The sequence below is a fragment of the Haemorhous mexicanus genome, chromosome 21 (genome assembly GCF_027477595.1).
Source record: "Haemorhous mexicanus isolate bHaeMex1 chromosome 21, bHaeMex1.pri, whole genome shotgun sequence".
Taxonomy (NCBI): domain Eukaryota; kingdom Metazoa; phylum Chordata; class Aves; order Passeriformes; family Fringillidae; genus Haemorhous; species Haemorhous mexicanus.
The window spans coordinates 3,572,628-3,597,837 of NC_082361.1; the positions used below are offsets into that span (position 1 = coordinate 3,572,628).

Here is a 25,210-nt window from a genome sequence, read left to right on the forward strand (position 1 = left end):
AATAGAACAGACTCGAAATGAATTCTCTAATTCCAGGAAAATACCCTCCTGGGAGTGTTGCCTCCCATCTCACTGTCCCCTGCAGCCACAGAGCCCTGGCTTTGTCCATTGCTGCATCTTCTTTCCTTTAAATTAGGTGATTTCTTGCTGCACCATCACAAACCCCTCAATGGCAGAAGCTAATCTCAAATGAATGAATCTGAATTAATCTAATCTTGTGGGAACCAGCAGCAGCTCTGGCTCCCTGAAGGGACTGCTCACATCAGCCACCTCAGCTCGTTGGGTCCATCCTCTTCCCTCTCCCAGTGAAGATGCTTCCCCTTCCCAAAGTGGGAAAAATCTTGTTGGCTTAGGCACAGTGCTTAAAACCATGGTAAATACAGTGAAATTTGGATGCTGGGTGGATTGTATGGTCTTCAGCCCCACAGCATGAATGTGGCTCTGCTCCAATCCCTGTTTTAGGGCCTGAGAATCAGGATCACAAATTAACAGTGAAATAAATCCCAAAGCCTGTTCTTTGTCCTCGAATAAGTTTCATGGCGTGGAGAAAAATAAAAATCAATCTTGTGTGCTGTTCAGTGAAAAAAAGAAATCCACTCTTTCTGTCTCAATAATTTCTGGCTGCAGGAGCCTTGGCAGAGGAGGCCTGTTTCCCAGAGTCCTGCAGATAGCTATCAGGGTAGCTCTGAGGAGATGACAGAGTGTTTCTTCCAAGGAACAAGCAGCAAAACCAAGGCAAAAACTCCATCCTGAATGCAGGGTTTTATTTGCAATGTGCCTAATGTGCAGCAGCTGTAGCTACAGCCCTGCTGTGGCCATCCTCTGCCTGCCCTGTCCCCATCCCAGGGCTGCTTGCACAAATCCTGCAGGAAGCAGGCTCTGTGCTAATGGGGTGGGAACTTTCTGCTGGGATTTTGATACCTCTGTTGTCCCAAAGGGTTGAACACAGGCACAAAGAGCAGATCCCATCCTTGTTTTTCTCTCTTCACCTCACGTTGTTTGTGCTCTTGGGCCTTTGAGAATGACCCAGATCTTGAGATTTGGATCATCTGTCCTTGGTCCCCAGCTAGAGAAGGAATTGTTTTGTCTCCCTGCTCTGCATCCCCTCATATGAAGCTCAGAACTGCACACAAAAGCAGCACAGAATCTGAAAAATCATTGCTCAGGAGAGGAGATTCATTTGTTACTGGTTCCATCCTTCCCTCCATCTCTTTGGAGGACTGTCAGCACTTCCAGGGAGAAGTTCCACTGTGCTCCATCCCTGAACAAGGAGCCTTTATTACCCAGCTAGGATTTTCCACTGCAGCCCTAATTCCATTACCCCATTCCCACGCTGGCTGGCACTTCCCAGGCAGCCTGCAGGGTTCTGTAGCAGCTTGCTCTTTGCACAGGGATGTCGTGCAAAGCTTCTCCTGCGCTTTGGAGCAAGAATTTTCATTCCATTCCCGAATTTTCATTCCCTTTTTGCGTTTTCATTCCAAGTTTTCTTGAACAAACTCAGCTCTCTGGAGGACAACAAGACTTCTTGTTGCAGGTCCCAATAAACCAGGATTATAATTATTTTCTTAAAGCCTTTTTTTTTTCCTGTTTTCCCTTCAGACTTTCCTGCCACAGCCACGGCTGTTCCCTGCTGCCTGTGGCACATCCTGGCGTCTTCTGGGCTCCACCATCCACCTCGTGCTCTGGGGGCTGAAAGGGAGCTCTGAGCAGAGCAGGGGGCATCTGTTTATTCATCTCCCTGAGATCTGTGTTTTTCCTGGAAGCAGAGTTCTGCAAGCAAAGCAGGAGGTTCAGGGATTTTGGCCCGTGCTGCCTGCATGCATTTTTAATGTGTGCACAGCAAAGCCCAGCTGAGGACGGGAAGGGGTTTGCATGTTCAGAGGCCTTTGTGGAGGCCCTGAATCTGAGCAAATCCTTTCTGCATGGACTGAACCTCTCGGTGACTCTCCTCAGAAGGCACCACAGTTGATAAAAGGCAGATAAAAACATTTGCAGATGGCAGGAGGGTGAATCCTGGTTGTCAGAGGAGGTTTTCTCTCACAGGAGCAGTGGCAGTGCTTTGGCTGGGCCATGGAGGGAGGGACAGGAAGGACACAGGGATGAGTTTTCCCCCTCTTGGGGCCAAGGCAGGACCCCTTTGTGTCAGCTGGATGACAAAGTGACCAGTGCAGGTCCTGTGGGAGAGGCTGTCAGGGCTGGGTGCCCACAGGCACCCTTTGGAATGGCCACCTTGGCCATCCTGTGTCTGGTTTTTGGAACAGGTTGCCCAGAGAAGCTGTGGATGCTCCATCCCTGGAAGTGTTCCAGGCCAGGCTGGATGGGGCTCTGGTTGAGTGGATGTTGGATTAGGGAGATTGGAATGGGAAGACCCTTATGGTCCCTTCCAAACCATTCCAGGATTGTGTGACTTTTTCCATCTGCCTAGTGCAGACAGAGAGGGGAGAGGAGAAAAGCTCAGCACTGGGATTAGCCCAGGTCAGAGCTACCTCCAGGCAGCCAGATGAGTACCAGCATCCTGCCTGCAGCGAGGATTGAGCCTAGGAGGGTTCCCTGCAGCCCCTGCCAGCCTCATCCCTCTCCCCTTTGCCCAGGTAAAGCATCAAACAGGCCCAAAATGAGGATTCAGCACTGTCAGCCCTGAGCTTCTGTATGAACAGCTTGCCAATAATATCAGGATGTGTGTGGGGGGAAAGGGAGGAGGGATGGGAAGGGAGAGGCAGAGCAGCATTCCTGGCAGGAGGTGCCCAGGCAGGGGAGGAGCAGGGGGCACAGGGAGCTGGACCTGCAGCCCCTGCCCTGCCCAGCCTGGGGGTCTGAGGTGCCAGTGTGTGCCAGTGGGTGATCAGAAACCTCCTTGGTCATTCAGCCACCAGTTCAGAATGAAACCTGGAGTTTTGTCCAGGTTTCATGACTTGAATCCATTTCCCCACCTGACTGAGCCCCACTTTGGTGTGGGGTGACCCCTCTGCTTGCAGTGGGGGTGACCCTGTAAAAAGGGCTTTGTGATCCTGATCCTGAGTAAATCCTGATCCTTGGGAAGGCTGGCCCAGAACAGAGACTAGATGGAGCTAAAGAATAAAGCGGGGATTTATTAAAGGCCTCCATGGATCCACCTTGGGCAGCACCAGAGCCCAGCCAGGGCTGCACCCAAGATGACCCAAAATGGTCCCAAAATGCACGGCCGGGCACGGGGTCTCTCCCTGGGATCAGCTCTGCTCCATTTGCACCTTGCAGTTCATTGTCCCATCCCAGCTTTAGCCCATCCACTCCCACCCTGCTTGTTTTTCTCTCTCCAGCCCACGGGGTTTGTGCTCTTGGGCTGAGATTTGGATCATTTGTCCTTGGTGCCCAGCTGGAGCAGGAATTGTTTTGTCTCCCTGCTCTGTGCAGAGAGCTCACCATCCCCTGATATGAAGCTCAGAATTACACACCAAAGCAGCAGAGAATCTGAAAAATATAAAAGCTAAACCTGAGGCATCAATCCCCCCATCAAACTCCACATCTTGCAGAAGATGTGGTGGTGTGAGCTGGAGCTGATCAGGATGTTCCCCTCGCTGTCCTGAAGGAGAGAAGGGAGACAGGGAAGATCTTTTATGGCCTTTGCAAGGATTCTCCAGACTGCCCAGGCTTCCTGCAGATCAGATTTGGTCTCTGCTCCCCCTGCCCCTGGGGATGGGAGGCGGATCCAGCTGGGTGTGAAAATGGCAAGCAATTAAAGGCACTAACAATTAAGTCCTCAAGTGTCTCCTGGTGAGGAGGTTGTGAGGGCTCCTCTTCTCCTGAAGGTTGGTTTTACAAGGATTGTTTTATTCCCTGCCAAGGGCTGTCTGGAATTGCAGTCTGCCCATTATTCTTTTACTGCCGTTGTGTTTTCCTTGTACACACTTGAAGTGTTGCTATAAAATGGATGGAGAAGGCTGTGGGAGGATCTGTGTCTGGAAATGGGTACAGCTGCTGGTTTTGCAGAGCTCTCCTGGAACTGGGACCAGTTTTGGAACTGCTCACCAGCACAAAGTCAGAGAGGCTCAGCACAAACCCCACAAGCAGGAGGTCATGTGGAGATTGTTCCTTGTGACACCACCAAACCTTTAGGAGTCACCACAAAGCTCCTCCATTTGTTGATAAGCAGAATCCTTGGCTGAAAAGCAGCTCCTTTCCCACTTAAAAAAAAAAAAAAAAAAAAAAAAACATTAACAGATTTTTCTTTTTTTTTGGCAAGTTTATATCCTCACAGAGAGCCTGAAAAAAAAATATCCTTGACATGTTTTCCTGCACGGCTGCTTTGTAGGCTGGGGGGATGCTGAGGTCACCCCACAAGCATCTGCTCCCAAAGCAAAGGCAGCTTCTCTGTCCCCTCCCCAGCAGCAGCTTTGCTTAATGAGCACAGCTCTGATGAGCTGGGCTCAGGTGGGGCTTGCTGGGCTTTGGGGTCACCTGCTGTGTCACTAGTGCTTCCCTCAGCCTCCTCCTGTGTCACTGCCAACCCTGTGGGACCTTTCCAGCACCTCTGTCCCCCGAGGATGCTCCAAGGATGGGGAAGGGCTCCAAGCTGTGAAATAGGGGACCTGGGAGGTTCCCAGCACTGGGGGATGGGGTCACTGCCATGGACTGTGCCTGGAGAGGGGCACTTGGGTGCTCTGGGACAGCCCAGGTCTCTCTGCAGCTCCCTGGGGAAGGGGTTCCTGGTGGCCCTCAGGATGGGCTGTTTGGAGCTGGTTTGTGCTGCACAGTTGGGCCCCTCTAGGCTGGGAGGTGCTGGTGCTGGAATCAGGCAGAAAGGTCCATTTTGGTAATTATTTCTTTCTATTGGCACACGTTTCATTGGGTGGTACAGCAGAAAAACTCAGAGTGCTGAAAGATCTCCTTGTGCTGCTTTGGTGCAAGTTAAAAATGGGGCTTGCAGGATTGTGTTTCCACCAGGTGTGTTCCAGTGTGAGGCAGTGGATGTGGTTGGGTGGGGGGCAGTCATTCCCTAGTGGTTGGTTGTGCTGTTACCCCATAGGGTTTGGCTCTTTTTTATTTCTTTCTTTTCAAGAAAGACATTTCTGGATTCCCCTTTTGATTTTATCCATCTGTTCTCATCAGTGTGGAGCTGAAGTGAGGAGAAAATCATCTCTCTTGCTTGAGTGAGGCATTGGTACACGAGGGGTTTTTAAAAACGTGATAATGTGTCGAAACATAGAATTCTACGAGCTGTTATTTTCTTGTCTTCTCATCTCCAGAAATGCTCAGTTCAGATTGGAGCTGAGGATAAAGCAGGGCCTGCAGCTCACCCTTGGGTGCTGATACTGCACTGAGTGTTCTCCTGCAAAATCATCATCATCATCTTTGTGTTAGCTGGTGATGTAACTCGCTCTTTCCCTGCTGAATTTCCATCAGAATTCATCTTGCAAGAATTTCTGCAAGTTCCAGACCACAAATAAACGCAAACTGTAATTTTTCAGAGGATGTGTCTAAAATTTGGCTCCCCGTGAGGTGCTTCTTTCCAGAGATGAGTAATGTAACAGAAAAGTGTGATTTTAATTAAATTCAGCAGCTTTTGGTATGCTCTGATGGGTCTTGTTCTGCACAGGGAGAATTGATTCTAGTCTGCTTTATAGAAATGGATTTTGGGGACATTAATAGGGTGGTTTTACCTCACAGCACTTGATCAGGATCATTGCCTGGTGCTGCTCCTCTTTCACAGGTGGGAACCAAACCTTGGAGGGGCAGCTCCAGGTCACCTCTTTGCTGGTGCCTGCTCAGCTCCCAGCCACCTCTTGGTAAATTAATGCTGCTTTAATCTGCCCAATTCCATCAAGGCAGTGAGGGAGGCATTTTCAGCAGTGTGTAAAAGTCTTGGAACGATCCCTGATTTTCTTTGGGCAGCTCCAGAAGTGCTCAAGGTGCCAGAACTGACAGGGGGCACAGTCACAGGAATGGGGTGATCCCCAGTGCCTCATCCTCCTGGAGAAAAAGAGGAGGAAAAAAGAAAAGAGGAAATTTGGAGCTACCAAAATGATGTGCTGGGAACAGCCAAAGTCTGAAATTTTGGGATTGAGGCAACATTAAACCTCAGCAGTGGGACAGAAGGATTTTCTGGAAGCATGGGAGCTGTGGGGCTGAGAACCCCACTCCCAAACCCCCATGGGAACACAGCCTGAAGCTTAAAATGATGCAATCAGTGTCCTGTGGGATCTCTGTGCATTGCCATGATGCTCCCTCCAGAACAGGGATGTCAGGGGGTCTGTACACCCAGCCAGGGGAGCTGGAAGTCCTGCAGGGTGCAATTTCAGACTGTAGACTCCACACCATGGCAATATTTTTCTGCCAGGAGGATTCAGCACAGCCCTGTCCATCCCAGCAGAGCTGCAGGAGCTCCTTTGCACCAGCTTGAGGCTCTGGTCCTTGCCATTAGTGGAGAAATGCCTCGCAGAAGGGACAGCAGATGGGAGCAGCTCAGGTTTCCCGGGTGTCACACACTCCACCTGCTCTTTAAAACACTCAAGTGTTATCCCTGGACTCAGGAAAACAGGGGCAGATTATCCTGCTGGTGCTGGGAGGGTGGAATCCCCCTCCAGGAAGGGATAAATCACCTCCTTTACAAGGTGGAAAACCTCCTTGCAGATCTGCCTGACAAACCATCTCCACTGAGAGCAGCCTCAGGTGGGAGCAGCTCCTTGGGATGGAGTGCCCTGTGTGGGACATTTCCTCCCTCTCAGCTTCTCACCAGGCTTGCTGTTCCCAGGGCTGGTGTTTGACCCCGAGAAATCAGAGTGGAGAGTGGAAAAATGGTAAATAAACCATGCTGGGTCCTCCTTGCTCTGTCCCACGTGGATTTATTTTATGAGGCCAAGGTGCTGCTGTATAAAATGATCAGACTGAAGCTGCCTCATCCCTGCCCCTCTGCAGAGGTGAAGAGCTGGCTTTATTGCTAGGACAAGGCAGCCCAGATGCTGAAATATGCTCATAAATAAATAAACCCCCCTGTTTATTGCTGTTGGAATTGCAGCCTACCTGGCTCTTCCTGTTAAATAATTCAGAGCAAAGAGCAGCCAGGCAGTGCTGAGAGGTTCCCTGGGCAGGGGTGGATGGTGAGGATGTGGTGTGGGAGGGATCATGGGGCAACCTGAGACCAAGGGAGGGTTTTTTTGCATGAGGTGCCTCGTGAAATATTAATTGATTGTCCCTGTGGGTGATGCACTGTGGCTGTGGCTGGCTCTGCCTGTGTCCCATTTGCAGGGAGATCTGGGAGATCCAGAAATGACTAAAAAATGTTTTGTAAGATCGAGGGGGTGCTTGGCATCAGCGTGTGCTGTAAGTCCTGCCCTCCAGAGGAGCAGCTCACTCCAAACTGCAGAACAAATTGCTTGCTCTTCCCTTTCCAGCCCTAAACAAACCCATCAGATCCATCCCATTTCCCTCCTTTGATCTCTGGAAGTGGTGCTGTGCACTGCTGTGGGGTCTGTCTGTGCAGGAGTCGACTTTGGGAGCTTTGTTATCTCCTAAGAGCCTGGTCCAGCTCTGTTTGATGCCACTGGGGGCTTTTGCTTTTCATCTGAGCAGGGTGGGGCTCCAGCAGCCCTGGCACGGGCTGGGAGGATGAATGGCTCAGCAGGTGGTTTTGCATGGTGGTGGAGGAAAAAAAGCTGGTGCTTAGCTAAAGATATGAAATAAGAGACATTTCCAAATGAATTTTAATAAGCTGGAGTCTCTGCAGACCTGCTGGGTTTCAGTGGACTCAAAGTACTCCTTGCTGTTGAGCATTCCCAGCTCCCCTGTGCTCCTACATAAGGAGTTGCAATGTGCCTGGAGCTCTTTGACAATTTCCCAGGGAATCCAGAGCTTTTAGATCTTCTGACTGACAACATTTTTACTCATTTTACCAAAAAAGACAACCCAGAGACTGGTCCCAAACCAGATGTTTGCTGTTGGAGAGCTCCTGGCTGAGGAGGGTGCAGCACCTTCACCCACCTGGATGGAGATGCTGCTCCCTGCATGGCTGGGGCCAAGGGCAGCATCTGTGGGAAGGTTCTCAGTGAAAAACCTGTGCTGGTGAGAAATACTGCCCTGAAAGATCTCCCAGCTGGCTGTTCTGCATGTTGCCTTGATGGTGATCTGGTGGGGTGGGAGTGAGAGCAGAGTTCCTCTCACCCACTCTGTCCCTACCACATCAAATCTGATTTTGCAGCCAGCTCTGGTGCATTCAGGGACAAAAAAAGAACTTAAATGGATGTGTAAGGGAGCTTAAGTCAAAACTGGGGAGATATTTCAAATAGTGGCTGTTGGTGGAGCTAAATCAAATTGTGTTGTTGCATTTAGAGCTCCTGGGGAAGAGCAAGGGATGAAGAAAGGAAAAACCCAAGGCTTTGTCCCAAAAGCTGCCCTTCACCTCCAGATTTTGGATGGTCCATTTAGTAATCCTCACCCTGGTGTGACTTCTCCCTCTAATTGCATTCTCTGAGTCCTTATTTAGCCATTAGCTGCCACTGCAGGGACACAGGTTATTAATTCCTCCCCTGCCCTGACTTTCACTCTGGGCCTTCAGCACTCAAGGTGAAGCTGGGAGGGCCAGGGCAGCTGCATCCCCATGAAACTCTGATTAGGAAACATTTTTCTCCCTTTTCTCCCTCCTTGTCTTACATGGGGGGCTGTATCACAGGAGCCAATTACACCTCAAGCCCAGATTTATGGTTGGAGATGTGTCCATGTGACTTTAATATTTTTTATGGCTCTTTTACTCCTTTCTCTCTGGTGTGGCGAGTGCTGGGGAAGGAAACACTCAGAGAATAAGAGCAGAAAATGCACGTAAAAGAAAGGAGGTCGTGCCTTGTGGTGGATTTCTTTTTGGAATTGTCCTGCTCCACAGCTGAGCTCAGCACAGCTCTTTCCCCTCCTGGTCAGGGTTTTAAAGGAGCTGTCTGCAGGTCTCAGCTCTGTTTCAAACTGCTTGGTGTGGAGCTGCTCACCTAAGGAAGGCTGAGGTGTAGCAAGGGAGAGAAAGCAAATTAATGCCAGTGAAAGCATCCAGAAATAGCAAATTCAGGGGCTAACCAGGCCATGTAGTAAATCTTTCAGGAGAGGCAATCTATCATGGGCAGGGAGGGGAGAGGAGGGAATTGCTCCTGAGGGCAGTTAGAGGTTCAGGTGTGGCCAGCTTTGCTCCTCCACAGTGTCCCATCCCCGTGTTCACAGCCTGGGGAGCCCCACCTGCCTGGGATGGGCAGGGCTGTCCTGCTGCCACCCCTCTGTGTCCCTGTGCTGTCCCTGGCTGTGCCCATGGGGATGCTCCAGCCCCAGCAGCCACAGCCCAGCCTGGCCCTGTGCCAGCAATAATACGTGGGGTTTAATTAAAACAGTATTTTTCATCTCCCTCATACATTATTTGGTTATTGCTTCAGAACGAGCCAAGGAATTCTTGTGTTCCCCCCACTCCCTCCCTCACTCCTTTAATCTGCTTTCTCCCCTCCTTTCTTTCTGCCCTTTTGGCGTCCTTTCCCTCATCTCCAGGGGTTTAACTTTTTTCAGCTGTCACAAAGTTGTTAAGATGAGGAAGCCCGGGGTTCATAAGGACTCAGTCATTCCCCTGGGATTGCTGGGAGATGCTTCCAGGGAAGCAGTGCAGAGCTTGGCCGAGCAGGGAAGGAGCTCACAGGTGGAAAGGCTGGAGGAGAAGGTGTTTCTCCATCCCAACAGATCCAACACCAGGCTGGAATGAAGATCCCTGAGTTGTTTGTGCAGCACCAGCTCAGCAGGAAGGGCTCAGCCACAGTGCTGTGCTGTCAGGCCATGCAGCTGCTCATTTTGGTGCCCAGGTGTGCCCTGTGTGCCCAGCCAGCCTCCCCAGCTGCATCCCTGCCCTGCCCTGCCAGCTGTGCCCTGGGGAAGCAGCAGGGCTGGCGTCACTCTGGGACAAAAACGGCTTTGCAGTGAATATTTTGTGCTGCTCAGCAGGATGCTCAGGGCTGGGCTGAGTTCAGGAGCTCTGCTGTGAGGGGTGAGGCACCAATATAAAATATAACCCTGTCATTCCTTCCCTTCCCAGGCCCTTCCCTTCGGAGGAGACCACGGAGAATGACGATGACGTGTACCGGAGCTTGGAGGAGCTGGCAGAGTGAGTGGCCTCACCTTCTTCTCCTGGGAGGGCTGAGGGAAAAGTTGCTGTGGGTTTTCCAGCAAAGGCAGATAAAGTTTGACAGCAGGGCTGGGAGAGCCAGCATGGCTGCTTTGATCCTTTGGCCAGGAGATTTTTGTGCTCTGACAAAAGTCCGTCTTTTTCTGGTGGGAAGCCCTGGGAGATGTCACTTTTAATCAGGTTGAGCTGAGTGGCTTGATGGGGGGTGAAAGGGGCCAAGCCCAGGGGATCCCCAACTCCTCCTAAATCCCAAAACCCTTCATCCTCTGAGGTAATCCAAGCCAGCTCTGGGAGTGAGGTCCTCATTTCCCCCATGGCATTTTTTGGGTGCTGGCCCATGGAGCTGCACCCCCATGTGCGATTTTAGCCCTGGGGCAATCAGAGAATAGTTTGGGTTGAAAAGGACCTTGAAGACCATTCCATTCCACCCCTTTGCAAAGGGCAGGGACACTTCTCCCTCTGCCACCTGGCTCCAAGCCTCATCCAGGCTGGCCTTGGACACTTGCAGGGCTGTGGCAGCCACATCCTGCCATGGCACCTGTCCTGCTTGTCCTTGGTGGGACGTGGGGTGATGCTGCTGCTGCCTCTGTCTGTGTTTATCTGAGTTTTCTGCCTGTGGTGGTGATGTAACAGGCTTTTAAAATCAACCTTGAACTGCAGCACACACAGTGAAGTGCAGGCACTATTGGAATTCGATGGCAGCATTCCCATCAAGCCAGGGTTTTGCTTATGAAGTGCAGCCTGCTACATATGGAGGGATGGAGTGCATGGGTGGATGTGTGGCTTTATGCAGTTAAATATTATTGTTCCACAACATAAATAATAAGACTCCTTAATCCAATGAGTTCCTTATGGCTTCAGTTATTACAAAAGTAAATCATAAATTACCAGCAGAGGGAATGGAGTGCCCTGGAATTCCCCTGCTCCCAGCAGGGGAGCAGGGGAATTCCAGGGCACTCCATTCCCTCTGCTGGTAATAATAAAATTCTAACTAAGAAAGGGATCCTTTCAAGAATAGCATTTTTTTGTGCCCCTCTCCAAAAGTTCTCAAAATCCCTTTAATATTGGGGTTTAAAATTCCTGTTTCTCACCCAGAGATGTGCTTTTCATTGGAGAGAGGTTTGTGTGGGGACTCACACGAGCGCTGGTGGGGACGGCAGTGCTGGCCTAGAAAGGAGAGTGGGTTTGGGGTGCTGCCCTTGGTTATTTGATGCTGGAAGTGGGTTCCAGCTTTATTGGTTATTTGGTGCTGGAAGTGGGTTCCCAGACTGGTTCCCTTGTCCCAGTCTGCTGGGGACAAGGTGTCCAGGTGGAAACTTCCCAAACTGTTCCTTACCCCTTGGTTACAGGGGCTGTGATGCCCATCAGATAATTGGAGGTTTATTTCCACTGATCTCCCTGTTCTGTCCCAGATCTCTAAATTTAACTTTCCCATTCTCTGCAAAATCCTCTTTTTAACATCTTATTTAGGACTTGTGGGAGAGAGACATGTTGAAATGAGCAGGGGTTGCACAAATTCCCTCATCCAGGCCTGCCCTCCCTGCGCATGGAAACACGGCCTACAAACCGTGTCAGAATCCACCCACAGCTGGAAAAACCCCAAAACCTCCCCGAGAACCCCTCAGCCTGAGTTCTGCTGCTCCTGCAGCCTGCAGCAGAGTGCCCTTTCTCCCCTGGGGCAGGGAATTCTGGCTGGAAATGCTCCAGTCCCAGTGCTGTGCCCAGGCCCCACAGGCCGTGGCCCTGATGAGGAGGCCATTGCTCAGCTCCTGCCCTCTCCAAACAGCTCCACAAGGGCAGCAATCTCTGCTGGCAGGGATTCCGTCCATCCAGCACCTCTGCTGATGCTCCAGCAGCCTTGGGGAGATGTGGCTGCAGCCAAAATGCTTTTTTTGGAGGCGAGGAAGTGATTTCCACAGCAGGCAGGGAAATGACCCGGTGTGTGTGGAGGGAGCTGCTCCAGCCCTGCCTGTAAATCCAGCGGGGATTTGTCACCTCAGGGTGACACTGCTGTCCCCACAGGCCTCAGAGGGACAAGGGTGGGTGAGGAGGGACAACCCTGGTGGCTTCTGGGCCACCAACTCACTCTGTGAGAGGAGAATCCCCCAAAGGGAGCTCCCTTTGGAGAAAAAGCTCAGGATAAACACAGAGTTGGTTCTAACAAAACATTTTGAGGTCTGGTAAATGAGTTGTTGTTTTTTTTTATTTTGGGAATGTCAGAATGCTTCATTTCAACTTGAGTGGAGTAGTTTGGTGTCCCCAGGTTGAGGTTTTGAATTCCTGTGCTGCAGAGCCTTTAGGATATGAACATATTTGTGGTGGAGGTGCTGATTTGGGGAGCAGAAGGAACCAGGCTTTGTCCCTGTTGTCCCCATGATGCTCTGAAGAGTGAGAACCTTCATCCTGAGAGCTCTCCCAGCAGGGAGGAGCTGTGGGACAAAAGCCAGGGCTGGACAGGGGTGCAGGAACAAGCTGTGTGTGAAATCATGGGGCTCTGCTGTGTTTAAAGGATGTTTAAGCCTTGGTGACCCCATTGTGCTTTCACCTTTGGGGTGGTGCAGGGATTAATCCCAGCTCCAGACAGATCCCCAGCCAGCAGATCAAGGCACATAATTGCCTGGAAACAGCTATTTAGTTAAAAAAACCCCAAACAATTGGTGATGGAAAGGGGAAGGGAAGCTAAAAGGCTATCAGGGGAGCTGGGAAGTTCTCAAATTCCCTGTTTCCAGCCCTCTGGCCCCTCGGTTTGCTGTGCCCTGGGCCAGATGGCAGCTTGCAGGCAGCCTGGGCAGATGGCAGGGGCTGCTCGCATTGCAAGTGCTGCCTGATCGATGCTGTGAGGAGCTGGAAAGGGACAATTGGCCTCTGCTGCCTGATTTATTCCAGCCAGCCCCATGCCAGACCCTGGAGCAGCCATTTGGGGGGAGTTTGTCCATGAAATGAGCTGGGTTTTGCAGCAGCAGCAGCCTGTGGGTTCATCCTCTGGAGGCTGTGCCCCCAGATCAGGGATTGTCGGTGACCCTTGTCCTGAGGATGCTCCTGCAGATCCCTGGGGAGGGGAGCTGCTGCTTCCCACATGGCTGTGGCTGCTGGGAGCTGATGTCAGAGGCAATTATCCACCTTACTGCCCTGCCAACTGCTTTTCCATCCCCCTTTATGACTCTTTCAGCTGCTCCAAACCATCCTGGTACCTCAGAGTTATACTTAACATTTCACCTGAATTTTCTCCTCTGCCACTTGAGCTCTCTCCAGTTATTTTGTCTCATTAAATTTATGGCAGTGATTAATCCTGGCCCTCTTTACAGCCCCAGAGCCTTCTTTATGATGAACCTTCTCCTCTGCAGTGGCACAATTAGGTAGATGACACAGGGCAGATTTTGGGTTCTTTGTTGGCTGCTTGAAGAATTCAAGAGTCAGGCAGAAGTTCTGTGAATGGTTTGATGTGAAACATTTAATTTGCATAAATTTTACCTTTGTTTTCTCTTCTGAAGGTAATTTGTTGTGAGGAGAGGAGTTGTAGTGTTGCATAAAGGACCAAATAAGTGTTTTTGGCAAAGCAGGTCACCACCAAAACCCACCCCTGGAGAGCTTTGTCCCACAGGTTGATGTCGATGTCCCCTGCTCTTGTTTTGAGCTGCAGCTCCCTGGGAATTTATCCCCAATAAATTTCTTGGGATAATTGTGTATTCCCAACCTTCCCATCCTGGAGAAGGGGGGAAGGAGATCTGCTGGGCCACAGTTTCTCAAGTGATGCCTCTTCTGGGCTCAGCTTCTTGCTCAAGCTTCTCCTGCTTTTCTCACTACTGTCACCAGCATTGCCCCCCTCACATCTTCCAAAATTGTGCTGTGATCAGCAGAATTTCTCAAATGCATTAAAAAAAGTAACGAGCACAGGAGCCAAGGTGAGATGATAAGTGAGCTGCCACTTTTCCCATTATTTTTATGTTGGACAAAGCAGGCACAACAGCCCCTCAAATAAATGGCTCTGTGGTGCAGGGCACTTGAGCCAGAGTGCCTGTAAATGTGTCTGTCCCTTGTGTGTCACTCCTATTGATTTTTACACGTCCTGCTTGTGCCATTTCTAGGATCATATTGGTCACTTTTCTTAGGCTCAGAGCCTAAGAAATTCCTCTTGGAATGGGGAATGTAAGACCCAAGCAGAATAGATGGGGAAAGACTTCTGCTGTTTCCAGATGAGTGTCTCCATCCAAGTCCAGCCTGAGTAATTAAAACCCTGCAAGACCTCGAGTCCTCCAGCTGCACATCTTGCACTCCCTCACCCTGAAACCTGAACCTGCCAGATGTGCTGCAAATTTAGGGTTCTGCTTGTCCTCTCTGACAGAATGGCTGGAGGAACCCCTGAATGAGGGGGTTGGTTGGAGGAACCGTGTATTTATAGCTGTGAGAGCAGAGTGAGGATGAGAAAGTGGGGATTGGGATGGGCTGGAGCCTGACAGCTGCTGGGCAGCTGCCTCAGAGACCCTGCAAATCTCCTAGCCTGGACCTGTGGTGGCTCTGAGATCTTCTGGCTCTTAACCCTGGTCACAGGACTGGAAATTTGGGGTTGTCTCTTGGTTGTCTTATTTTAGCTCCTTCTGTCCCCTGTTGCTCTTTCTTTTGCTGTTCCTGGTGGTTCTGGCTCTTTCCTCAGTGGGGTTTGGACGGAGTTTTGCTGTGGTGGCTTTGTCATGAGGGTTTGTCCTTGAATTCTTGAGGCTGGTACAAACTCATCAACTTCCCACAGCAGCTTTTATGGCTGGAGAGGCCCTTCAGTGGCCCTGAAATCCCTCAGAGCTTCCCCAGTGTCACTGCAGAGATGAGCGCAGGCTTCCTTCAGCGTGGAGGACCTGCTGCATGTCATTTATTGGGGCACATTCATTGATCACAAACTCTTTGTGCCCATAGTCCCTTCCAGCCCCAAACAATCTGTGATTTTATGGATTTGTCCTTCCCTTCACTCCAAGGCAGCATCCTGGCACCAGTCCCTCAGTGCTGGGAGCTGCTCCTTGGCACGGCTGCTGCCTGGCCGGGTGGGTGTTAGTGCCCAGCAGGCACTGCCAGTGAGGCAGAGCTCAGCCAAAAGCATTGTTTTAGCCTGAAATTGCCTTAGATTTGAAAAGCTTTATTCATTATCAGCTTTTCTGGCTCAGCAAGAGGCTGCCAGCCCAAAGCTGGTTGTGTCCATCCTAACAACAGTAATTGCAGTGCTGGTGTTCCCTCTGAAGGGTGGCTGAAATCCCTTTCCTAACCCCAGAGCTGTCAGTGAATCTCCTAATCCAGGCAGTAGATCATAGGCTCTGATACCCACGGGTAACTCAGAGACTCTGCTGCTTTTATTGAAGGAGTAAATTGCTTTTCTTTGTGAGCAATGAGGTGATCTGGCTTTCCTTGCTCAAGTTGTTCCATCTGCCCTGACACGCCTGGGATGCTGAATTTATTGCCTGAATTCGGTGTGTCCTGAGGTTTCCACTGGCTAAAATCATCCCTATCCCTCTGCATGTGTCCCAAAGCAGTTCCCAAGCTCTCCAGGGACGGGGATGTTCATCCCTCACTCCAAGCAGGCTCTGCTCCAGCAGCAGTATTGCCCTAGACCTCTCCTGCTTGTGTGGATGCCTTAGGAGGAAACGATGCCTCAGGTTTAGCTTTTATATTTTTCAGATTCTCTGCTGCTTTGGTGTGCAGTTCTGAGCTTCATATTATGGGATGGTGAGCTCTGTGCACAGAGCAGGGAGACAAAACAATTCCTGCTCCAGCTGGGCACCAAGGACAAATGAGCCAAATCTCAGCCCAGGAGCACAAACCCCGTGGGCTGGAGAGAGAAAAACAAGGATGGGACTGGATGGGCCAAAGCTGGGATGGGACAATGAACTGCAAGGTGCAAATGGAGCAGAGCTGATCCCAGGGAGAGACCCCGTGCCCGGCCGTGCATTTTGGGACCATTTTGGGTCATCTTGGGTGCAGCCCTGGCTGGGCTCTGGTGCTGCCCAAGGTGGATCCATGGAGGCCTTTAATAAATCCCTGCTTTATTCTGTAACTCTGCCCAGCCTCTGTTCAATCTCAGCCTTCCCAAGGCATCATTTCCACACCCAGCTGGGCTCCTGCCCGTGCCATTAACCCAACCACACATTCCCAAAATCCCTCCAGCCATGGAAATGATGTATGGAGAGGCAGCCAGCAAGCCGAGAGGTGTGGGCAGGGAGATTCATCAGGAGCTGGGAGTGACTGGCTCTGGGTGAGGAGGAGAGCTGAGAATATAAATATTGGTGCAGATAATAACAGTGATGCCTGGGAGGGGGAAGATGGATCACCAGCTATTAGTGGGCATTATTGCAGCAGCTGCAATGCATCACCCAGGAAGAATGGGATGGATACATCATGCCAGTGTATTTATTTAAAATCCCCAAACTTTTATTGAATAAATCTGGTTGTATAAATAGAAAGGGTCGTATTTAAGCAGCCTGGTTTTGCAGGCAGATGTGCTCTGCTGCTCCCTGATATGTAATAGAGAGATGTTGAGTGTCACACTTGGAGCACAGCTTTACACCTAAATTTATTTGTGTGTAATTAAGACCCCTGTTGAAAGGCACAGCTCGTAAAATATGCGAATGCTGTTTGATATTCCAGCATTTCACACTGTCCTGATCCTGTGGGATTGACTTCAGTGGGAGCTGTTAGCAGCCAGCACCTGTAGATCTAAGCACTGGAATTATTATTGTTAATTGGTATTTAATATGGGCTGAATTTTCAAAAGTATTCTGAGGCTGAGGAGCCCTTGGGAGGGGTGTGGAGGCTCAGATGATAATTAATTACTGAACACCATCACCTTTAGCACCAACTGGGCTCTACAGCTCTGGGATGCCTTTGAAGGCTGGGAATGCAGGGGCAGCTCCAAAGAGGTGGGGCTGGTCCTCAAAATGTGACGTTTTGCTGCTTAATTTCTCCCTGCTGTAAATGTTGTTATTGGCCTCTGCCCACCGAGCTGAGCTGAGATTGTTTTATGGTGCTCAGGAGAGCCTCCTACTCCTCTGGCAAATGCTGGAATAAAAATCACCCAGTTCCCCATCAGGGCAGGGCTTTGTGGGGGTTGGTGCATCACTCAGATATCGGGAGGCAGAGCATTTAAACCTGGCTGGAATGCCCAGGGCTGGGTCCTGGCGTTGCTGTGGGTCCTGCCCAGCCCAGGGTTGGTTCATCAGGACTGGGATGCTTCTCCTACTACTCAGAGGCATTGGTTGTTTAATATCTGCTCCTGCTTGGATAGATCTGTGCTCCTACAGCACTTTGCACCCCTGCCTGGGGGACTGGGATGGTTTTGTGGCACAAAGGAAACGTTTCAGTAAGGAAAAGCAAAATCAGATCAAAGCAAATGCAGAGCCTTAAGCAGACCAAAATCCAACCATAGAGTGAATTCTCTGAGCATGACACAAAGTCACTGAGGCAAGAGCTGCTCCTCGTCCTGAAGAGGAGCTGAAGGGGAGGTTGTGGGCACCTTTGGGGCAGGTGGAGCTGGAGCTGGTGGCTCTGGTGGCTCAGATGGTCCCTCTGGGCACTTGGCTGGCAGAGCCATCTCAGCTGGGCCCATTAGTGCTGAGCAAAAGCTCTGCAGGGGCAGAGCTGGCAGCCCGTGGTGCTGTGGGCATCATGGGCACAGAGCCTGGCACAGGGCACAGAGCCTGGCACAGGGCACAGAGCCATTCTTGGCTGTGATCCCTGCTCGTGTCGAGCAGCGTTCTGCCTTTTCCAGCCTCCAGCCAGCAGAAAGAAACGTGCAGCAGGCACTGACCCGGGGAAAACAGAGAGCAGGGGCTGAATTCCCACAGGATTTTCTCACTGGGATTCTCCTCCCTCCTCAGTGCTGATGAAGTGCCAGTGAACATCCCCTGGGTGTTATCCCTGACTCCTTCTCCTTCTCCTTGCAGCGAACACGACCTGGGGGAGGACATCTACGACTGCGTCCCCTGCGAGGATGAGGGCGATGATATCTACGAGGATATCATCAGAGTGGAGGTTCAGCAGCCCATGGTAACAACCCAGCTGTGTTTTCACAGCTACACCTCGGTGGGAGGGGGAGGGAGAGGGTTCCAGGAAGGAAATAACTCCCTGCCACTGGCAGGTGATGCTGCAGGGAAGGGAATTGCTCGGAGTCGCTCCTCCAAACTGAGCAGCAGCTGGGATGGCACCAGCCCACAGGGGTTCTCCGAGGAGTTTCCCAGCCCAGCCTGTCATCTGCAGGAGTTGGGGAGGAGGAAGGGAAAGGGAGACCTAATAAGCCCTAAAAGATAAGCTAAAAATAGGATTTTGCTGCTGCTGAGGCTGTGTCACTCCAGCCTTTCCAGGGAGGCTCCGCCTGCTCCATCAGCCAGAGGTGCCACTGGTATTTTTAGTTCAGGGTGACAGATCTGTGTGTCAGGGATCCAGCAGCTGTCTGTGCCTGCTGCTCCTTCCTGGAGCAGGAAGATATTTACAGTGCAGCTTTCTGGGGCAGCAGGGACCCATGTGGCATTAGGCACAAGTAGCTGTCCCCATTTGTCACCTCTAACAAGCTTTTGCTGATGGAGAAGCCTGAGTGTGAGGCATTGACATCATGGTGGGACCTGTGATAACTCCAAGGGCTCTGGAGCAAATATCACACTCCATGGATGAGCCAAAGAGGTGTTGGTGGCCCTTGCACTTCCCCAAAGTGCCCACAGCCACCTCCCTACTTATGTCCCAGAGTGTGACCTTCCAAATTTTCTCCCCCCCTCCAATATCTGCCTCCCCCAGGCTTTGTTCAGCCACTAATTACTCTCCCCTAGCTCACACCTCCCTGGAACAGAGCAGGATCAATGGACAAGTTCAGTGATCAATTAAATCCCCAGAGCAGGATGAGGGGCTGGAGCCTGGGAATGCAGGGCTGCATCCATGGCTGCTCTGGTTCCTCCAAGATCATAAACCCCTCATTCCATCCCTTCACACCTTGGCTGCAGCTGGAGGAGCTCCCTGCACACCCAGACCCCCTCTGGATCAGGGAGTTGGGCCCAGAATATTCCCCCTGATCCTGCCAAAGTGCTTGGATCTGAGGCAGCCCAGCTCCAGTGGTTTTTGACCCCAGTTGCAAAAGCCACTTGGCCCAAGAACTGTCCCAGGGGAACGTTTTGGTAGGAATTTCTTGCTTAAATGGGAAAAATGGGGGAAAGCTCCAGCAGCCAGGTAATACAGGATTGTCACTGGAATTGGCAATTTTTCACTGTCCCCTCCAAATTATTTCATGTTTTCTGCTGAGCAGTTGAGAGCTGTGACTCCCTTTCACTTCCCTGAGCAAAAGTGTCTATTTTTAATACATCTGCCCCAAAATTGAACGTTTTTTGGGTAACATTTGTTGCAACAGCAAGTGTGTGATGCTAATGGCTTCTTGTATTTCTGCATGCTTCAGATTAGATACATGCAGGTAAGATGAATTGATTAAAATCTGGGGTTTGCTCCAGCTGCAAGGTCCCAGCTGTGAGTTCTGAGGGGTGGACAGAGGGGCTCTGTTCCTGTGCATGATCCATCAAACCCCATCCCTGAACTCCCTCCCAAATTCAGATTCTGCCCTGCCAAGTGCAGCAGCTCCCAACACGTGGTCCCAGCTTTACAGAGCAGAAGTGACTCCAGGAGTTGAAACTTTGGGAAAAGCACATTTTATCAGATTTGACCTAAAATCAGGAGAGTTGGCAACCCTGACCAGGGATTTGTATAAGTCTGACGTATTATTTGTGACCCACTTAGTATCTGTTGTGAGTTTCATCTTAAGAAATTAAAAAAAAAAATAAAAAGAGAAAAACATCAGCCTTTATCTCCTATTATTCTTCTTTAGCTGATAGTCTTTGGTGGTGTGGCTGTAATAAATGCAAAAACTGCAGTTTTTCCATGTTTAAACATATTTAATAACACAGCCAGGCTTCCTCCTTATATTTTTTGGATAAAAATAGTTCCTTTTAGCATAAACCAGTAGTGGTTCTCTCCTGACTTGCCAAACTTGTGCTTGGTTGCTGTAACTGGAGCCCCACCAGGTTGCTGGACCACCCTTAGGACCATCTGACCATGCCTTATTTTTCCTTTCCCTAGAAAATGGGAATGACAGAAGATGACAAAAGGAATTGCTGTTTGCTAGAAATCCAAGAAACTGAAGCCAAATACTACAAAACCCTTGAAGATATAGAAAAGGTAAGAGCTGAGCCCTGCTTTCCCCAGCAGCCCTGGATCCCACATGGATTGTGCTGGGCTGGTTCTTGCTCCCAGAGCTGGGAGATGTGAGGAGCAGGATGGGGGAAAATGGGAGAGGAGGGGGATCCACAAAACCCAGACAAGCAGCAGGAGGCAAAACCAGCATCTTTTTTTTTGTGATTGCTGCAGGTGAGAACCAGGCTGAAAACCCTCCTGCTGTGTCCCCCCACCCTGGAGTGAGAATCTCCCACTCCTGGCTCAGCCAGGCCGGGTTTGCTGATAAGAGCTGTGTTTGCAGATATCTCTTATCACTCTGATTGCCACGGAATAATTCCTTTATTCTGAGTGCTGAGGCTGTGCTGACTTGCCATTGAAGCTAATTGGATTAAAAGGAACGTTCTGCTGCCTAAATTCGTGGGGGTTTAATTGGTTTTGATGAATTATTGTGGCTCCTTTCTTTTAAAAACAAATGAAAGGGAACACCTCAGCAATGGATGGAGCCTGGAGGTGGTTCCTGCTCCCAGGAAAGCAGCAGGAAGGAAGAACAATAATGAAAATCAAGCTGCCATTTCTAATCACCCCGATGCTTTTGTTTCCTCCCCTTTTGCCATTCTTTCCCTCTGTCTGTCTGTGAGCAAAACTGGAAAAGTGGAAGAACATTTCCAGGAAAATGTCCCAATATATTTGTCATTTATGTTTCCAAGGAACCCTTGTTCCATGGAAACAGCCAGAGCCCTCTGGTGCAGGAGGAAGGAAGAGTTAAATTATTGCTTTCATTTCAATTAAAGCTTGCAAAGGTTTGCAGGTCCTGGTGGTGTCATGGGTGGAATTCCCCCTCTTGGGTTGTTGTATTTGGGGTTTTCTGCAGTCCCAAGTCACGTAGATGTTCCTATTAATATGTATTTGTTCAGAAAGGCATTGCCCATGTAATCACATCATTGCTGTCTTCCCAAGGGCAGAATTCCAGGGAGATAAAGAGCTGGGAAGATGCTTCAGTGCAGCCAAGGACTGCAGAGTGCATTTCACGCCTGTGCCACAGCTTTAGCTGGGGAAGGGGCTGTGGGCACCCATGGGTGGGGGTCTGGCACCTTCCCACCCCTGGAAATGCTGTGGGAGCTCAGGGATGATGCACTCATGGAATTCCTTCCATCCCTGCTCATCCTCTGCCTTTGCAAGTGCTTAGGCTCACCAAAACCTGCCCAGGTGAACTCAGCTGGTGAAGCAGAAATTACAAAACCCTGCAGTACCTCAATCCCTTTTCCATTTCCCTCTTGCAGAACTACATGAACCCCCTGAGGCTGGTGCTGACTCCCCAAGACATGGAAGCTATTTTTATCAATTTGGAGGTAACGTCGTGGGCATTGTGCCTTAAATCTTTGCTCTTTTCACAGCAGCTCAGCCCTCTCCCTGCTTAGGAGGAGGTTTTCTGATTTCCTGTTGGATTTGTGCATTCACTTGGAGAGCTCCAGCCTTTCGTGTGCTGTGGAGCTTAAAGTGCTGTAGGAGACATTCTTTAACACTCAATTTTAGAGGTGGGGAATAGATGAACTCTAGGAAAGGAAACAATTCTATCTGGTGGATGTTTCAGGGCTGGGGCTCTGGATTTTAGCTGATTTGGGCACAGGGTGATGAAGGGATTTATTTCTCCTCTGGTTTGCACAGGGTCTAGGTCAAAACCTCATCTCCTGCACTGCTTCCATCCCATCTCCTCCCTCCCCACCCTGGGCCATTTCTCCCTGCTGGAATCACACCCCTGTCCTCCAGTCAGGGCTGTCCCACTAGAACAACTTTCTTTACAAGCACCTAAAAGAAGGAAAACCCTGCCTGGGGAAGGAGGGAATGTGCATTTCCCTGGGCTCTGTTTGCCCACCTGCTGTGAATGTGTGTGAAGTGTTGGCTGTTGTTGGTTTTAGGACCTCATTAAAGTGCACTTCAGTTTCCTGAGAGCCATCGATGTCTCCATGATGTCTGGAGGAAGCAGCCTGGCAAAAGTGTTCCTGGAGTTCAAAGAGAGGTAAAGGGAATCCCAGGCTTCAGGCAGCTCCAGTTTTAACAGATTTGGGGTTATTTTTGGTGATTTAAACAGAGTTCTTGTTATTCTCTGCCTTCTCACTCTCCACTACTGCCTGAAAGGAGGTTGGAGCCAGGTTGGGATCTGTCTCTTCTTCCAAGTCACAACAGGACAGGAGGAAGTGGCCTCAGGTTCCACCAGGGGAGGTTTTTAATGGATATTAGTGAAAATTTCTTCACTGGGAGGGTTGTCAAGCACTGGAACAGGCTGCCCAGGGAGGTGGTAGGGTCACAATCCCTGGAAGTGTTCAAAAATTGTGTGGCTGTGGTGCTTAGGGCCATGGTTTAGTGGCAGTGCTGGCTTAATGGTTGGACTCAGAGGTCTTTTTCCAGCTTAATAACTCTGTGATTGCAGAGATGCCTTCCACAGCAGCCCAGGTTTGCATCCTCCACAGGAAACTGCTCTCAGGCAGCTGAAACATCACTGAGTGCTGACATTAAGCAGCAAAACCCAGCCACAGCTTCAGGTCACCCAGGGCAGAGGCTGGGACATCTCCCTGTGACCACCAGGCTCCCTTGGGTCCCTGCTCCTGCAAGCCCCTGGATTTTCCTTGAGCTCAGCATCCTGTAGGAGACTGAATATCCAATGTGATTGTGGGGACACATCTGAGGGGATAAAGATGAGCTGGAATGGAGCAAAACCTCAGTGGCCTTCAGGGGTTTTGTGTGGTCCCTGCAAGCAGCAGAGGGCTGGGATGTGGTGGGGTGGCTCCTGTGCAGGGGAGACTCAGCCCTGCTCTGATCAAAGTGATTCCTCACTCTCAAAGAATCTCATGTTTGGCACAGAGCTCATCCTGCACCTTCTGCACGATGAATAAATGTAAAAGTTTCTTTCACAAACAGAATCAATCCTGGGTTTTGGCAGCTGCAAGCAGGAGCACCCCAGCACACACAGATAAGGTTGATAAAAGCCTTTAATATCCTTAATACTAATCAAAGGGTGATTCATTGTGGAGTGGTGCCAGGCTGTTATTTCCCTGTGATTAAACCAGTGTCTAGACACAGAAATGCCATTCAGAAGTCAATAACTCCAGAAATACCATCTGCATTAATAACACACCGTGAGGTCACATCTTCCATCATCCTGGGGGCCTCTCATTATAAAGGGCATTTCTTTTTCTGGGTTAAATTACAAAAATATTCCAAAGAGGAATGCAAATAATTTCAAAATACTCATAAAACTCACTGAGGTGATTTTGATCTCCTGATTCCTGGCTCAGCCCCATGCATGCCAGTGTCATCCCTGGGGCAGAGCTGTGGACACAGGGAGCAGGGAGGGGACACAGGAGGGGTTCTGGAGGTGACACTGCTGCCCAGGGAGGTGCAGTGGCTGTGCAGGAGCATGAGGCTGGGGTTTGAGCCATTAAATCCATGTTTTCTCTGTTAACATGCTGGTGGGAGCTGGCAGAATGCTTGGAGCTGGTGAGTTCCATGCAGATGGGTGAAGTAGCTGGCCCCCTTCCTAAGTGAGCTTGCAAACAACTTCCTGAAGGACCTGAAAGCCTTGGAGAGATGTGGGGGAAGGAGAAAAAGCAGCTGTGAGGTGCTGATGGTGGATCTGAAGCTCTCTTCAGTCCATGGGGATTTTGGGGACATCAGTGCTGTGGGAAACTGCTGCTCCAGGGGGGTTTGCCTTGGAGAAGTCCCTAAAATCAGATTGTTGGGGATGAAGAGTTTGGAGCAAGCTATTGTAAACAGGCAGAGTCCTTTCCTCCATCAGGAATACCACATTTTACAGCAAGGGAATTTCAGTGCAGGAGGAAGAGGAGGAGGTGAACTCATTGGGAAGACAGTGTTGCTCCACCAGGAAGGGAACATGGACCTCCAGAGTCCTCACTTGGTCCCTGATATGAGGCCTTCCTCCATCAAATCTGTCCTTGACAAATAACTCCTGCTGCCCTCCACATCCTTGGAGACATTCTGGCAAAATGATGCATTGCTCCTTGGCTTTGCAGGGGCCTTCTTTAAGGAAACAGTTTGTAAATCTCTTCCTCTGGAAGCCAGAGGTTTGAATTTATGCTCCTGAAGCCTTTTTGAAGCTCTCCCCATGCTGGCAAGGTAGATATTATTGTGCCTGTGCAGAAATTGTCAGGGGGAAAAGGTGGAAGAATAATCTTTAGTGGCTGTGGCTCCATAAATCTCTTTATTCACTTCCCTGCAGGGTGTGAATGTCCCAGGTTTATGGAGCAGCTGGGTCAGTGGTTCCCAGGTCATCTCCATCGAGAGATGAGGCCCCCAGATAATGGATGAGGTGCAGTTTGTGATGGAAGATGTGCACAGTTAACAGCCAGGAAGGGGGAGAAAACCCAAACCTGTCAGGCAGGATTAATGAGGGAAAAGGGGGAATCCATGACAAAACTCCTCTTTTTTGTCAGTGTTTAAATTTATAGCCCAGGGTGTCCGTGCAGAGCTTCACTGTGTTTCCAAAGGCTGTGACAACTTTCTTTTCCCAATTACCCAGGCTCTTGATCTCTAGGTCCCTGGGACTCTTTCAAGAAGATGTGGTTCTAAAATGTGACACAGAATCACTGAAAGGTTTGGGTTGGAAGTGACCTAAAAATTCATCCCATTTCACCCCCTGCCATGGGCAGGGACACCTTCCACCAGCCCAGGTTGCTCCAAGCCCCATCCAGCCTGGTCTTGGATAATTCCAGGGTCAACCACAAACTCTCTGGGAAACTTTAGACAGTTCCTCACCACCCTCACAAGGAAGAATTTCATCCCACTATGTCATCTAACCCTCCAAAACCAGGCTCTTCTGCTCTGGCCACCCAGCCCCTTCTGTTCATCAGGAGCTGAATCATCTCCATGGACTCTGGAAACTTCCAAATGTTCAACTGC

The 25,210-nt window shown here is 50.2% G+C and overlaps 1 protein-coding gene across 2 annotated transcripts in view; it reads left to right on the forward strand.

The window, feature by feature from the left end:
- VAV2 (vav guanine nucleotide exchange factor 2) overlaps positions 1-25,210 on the forward strand; it is a 126,559-nt gene that overhangs the window by 81,793 nt on the left and 19,556 nt on the right. For both annotated transcript variants that reach the window (XM_059864946.1, XM_059864947.1), the window contains 5 exons: positions 10,025-10,093; positions 18,034-18,136; positions 20,201-20,299; positions 21,577-21,645; positions 22,213-22,313. In XM_059864946.1, coding sequence (XP_059720929.1) covers positions 10,025-10,093; positions 18,034-18,136; positions 20,201-20,299; positions 21,577-21,645; positions 22,213-22,313 — 441 coding nt within the window. The remainder of the gene's footprint in view (positions 1-10,024; positions 10,094-18,033; positions 18,137-20,200; positions 20,300-21,576; positions 21,646-22,212; positions 22,314-25,210) is intronic.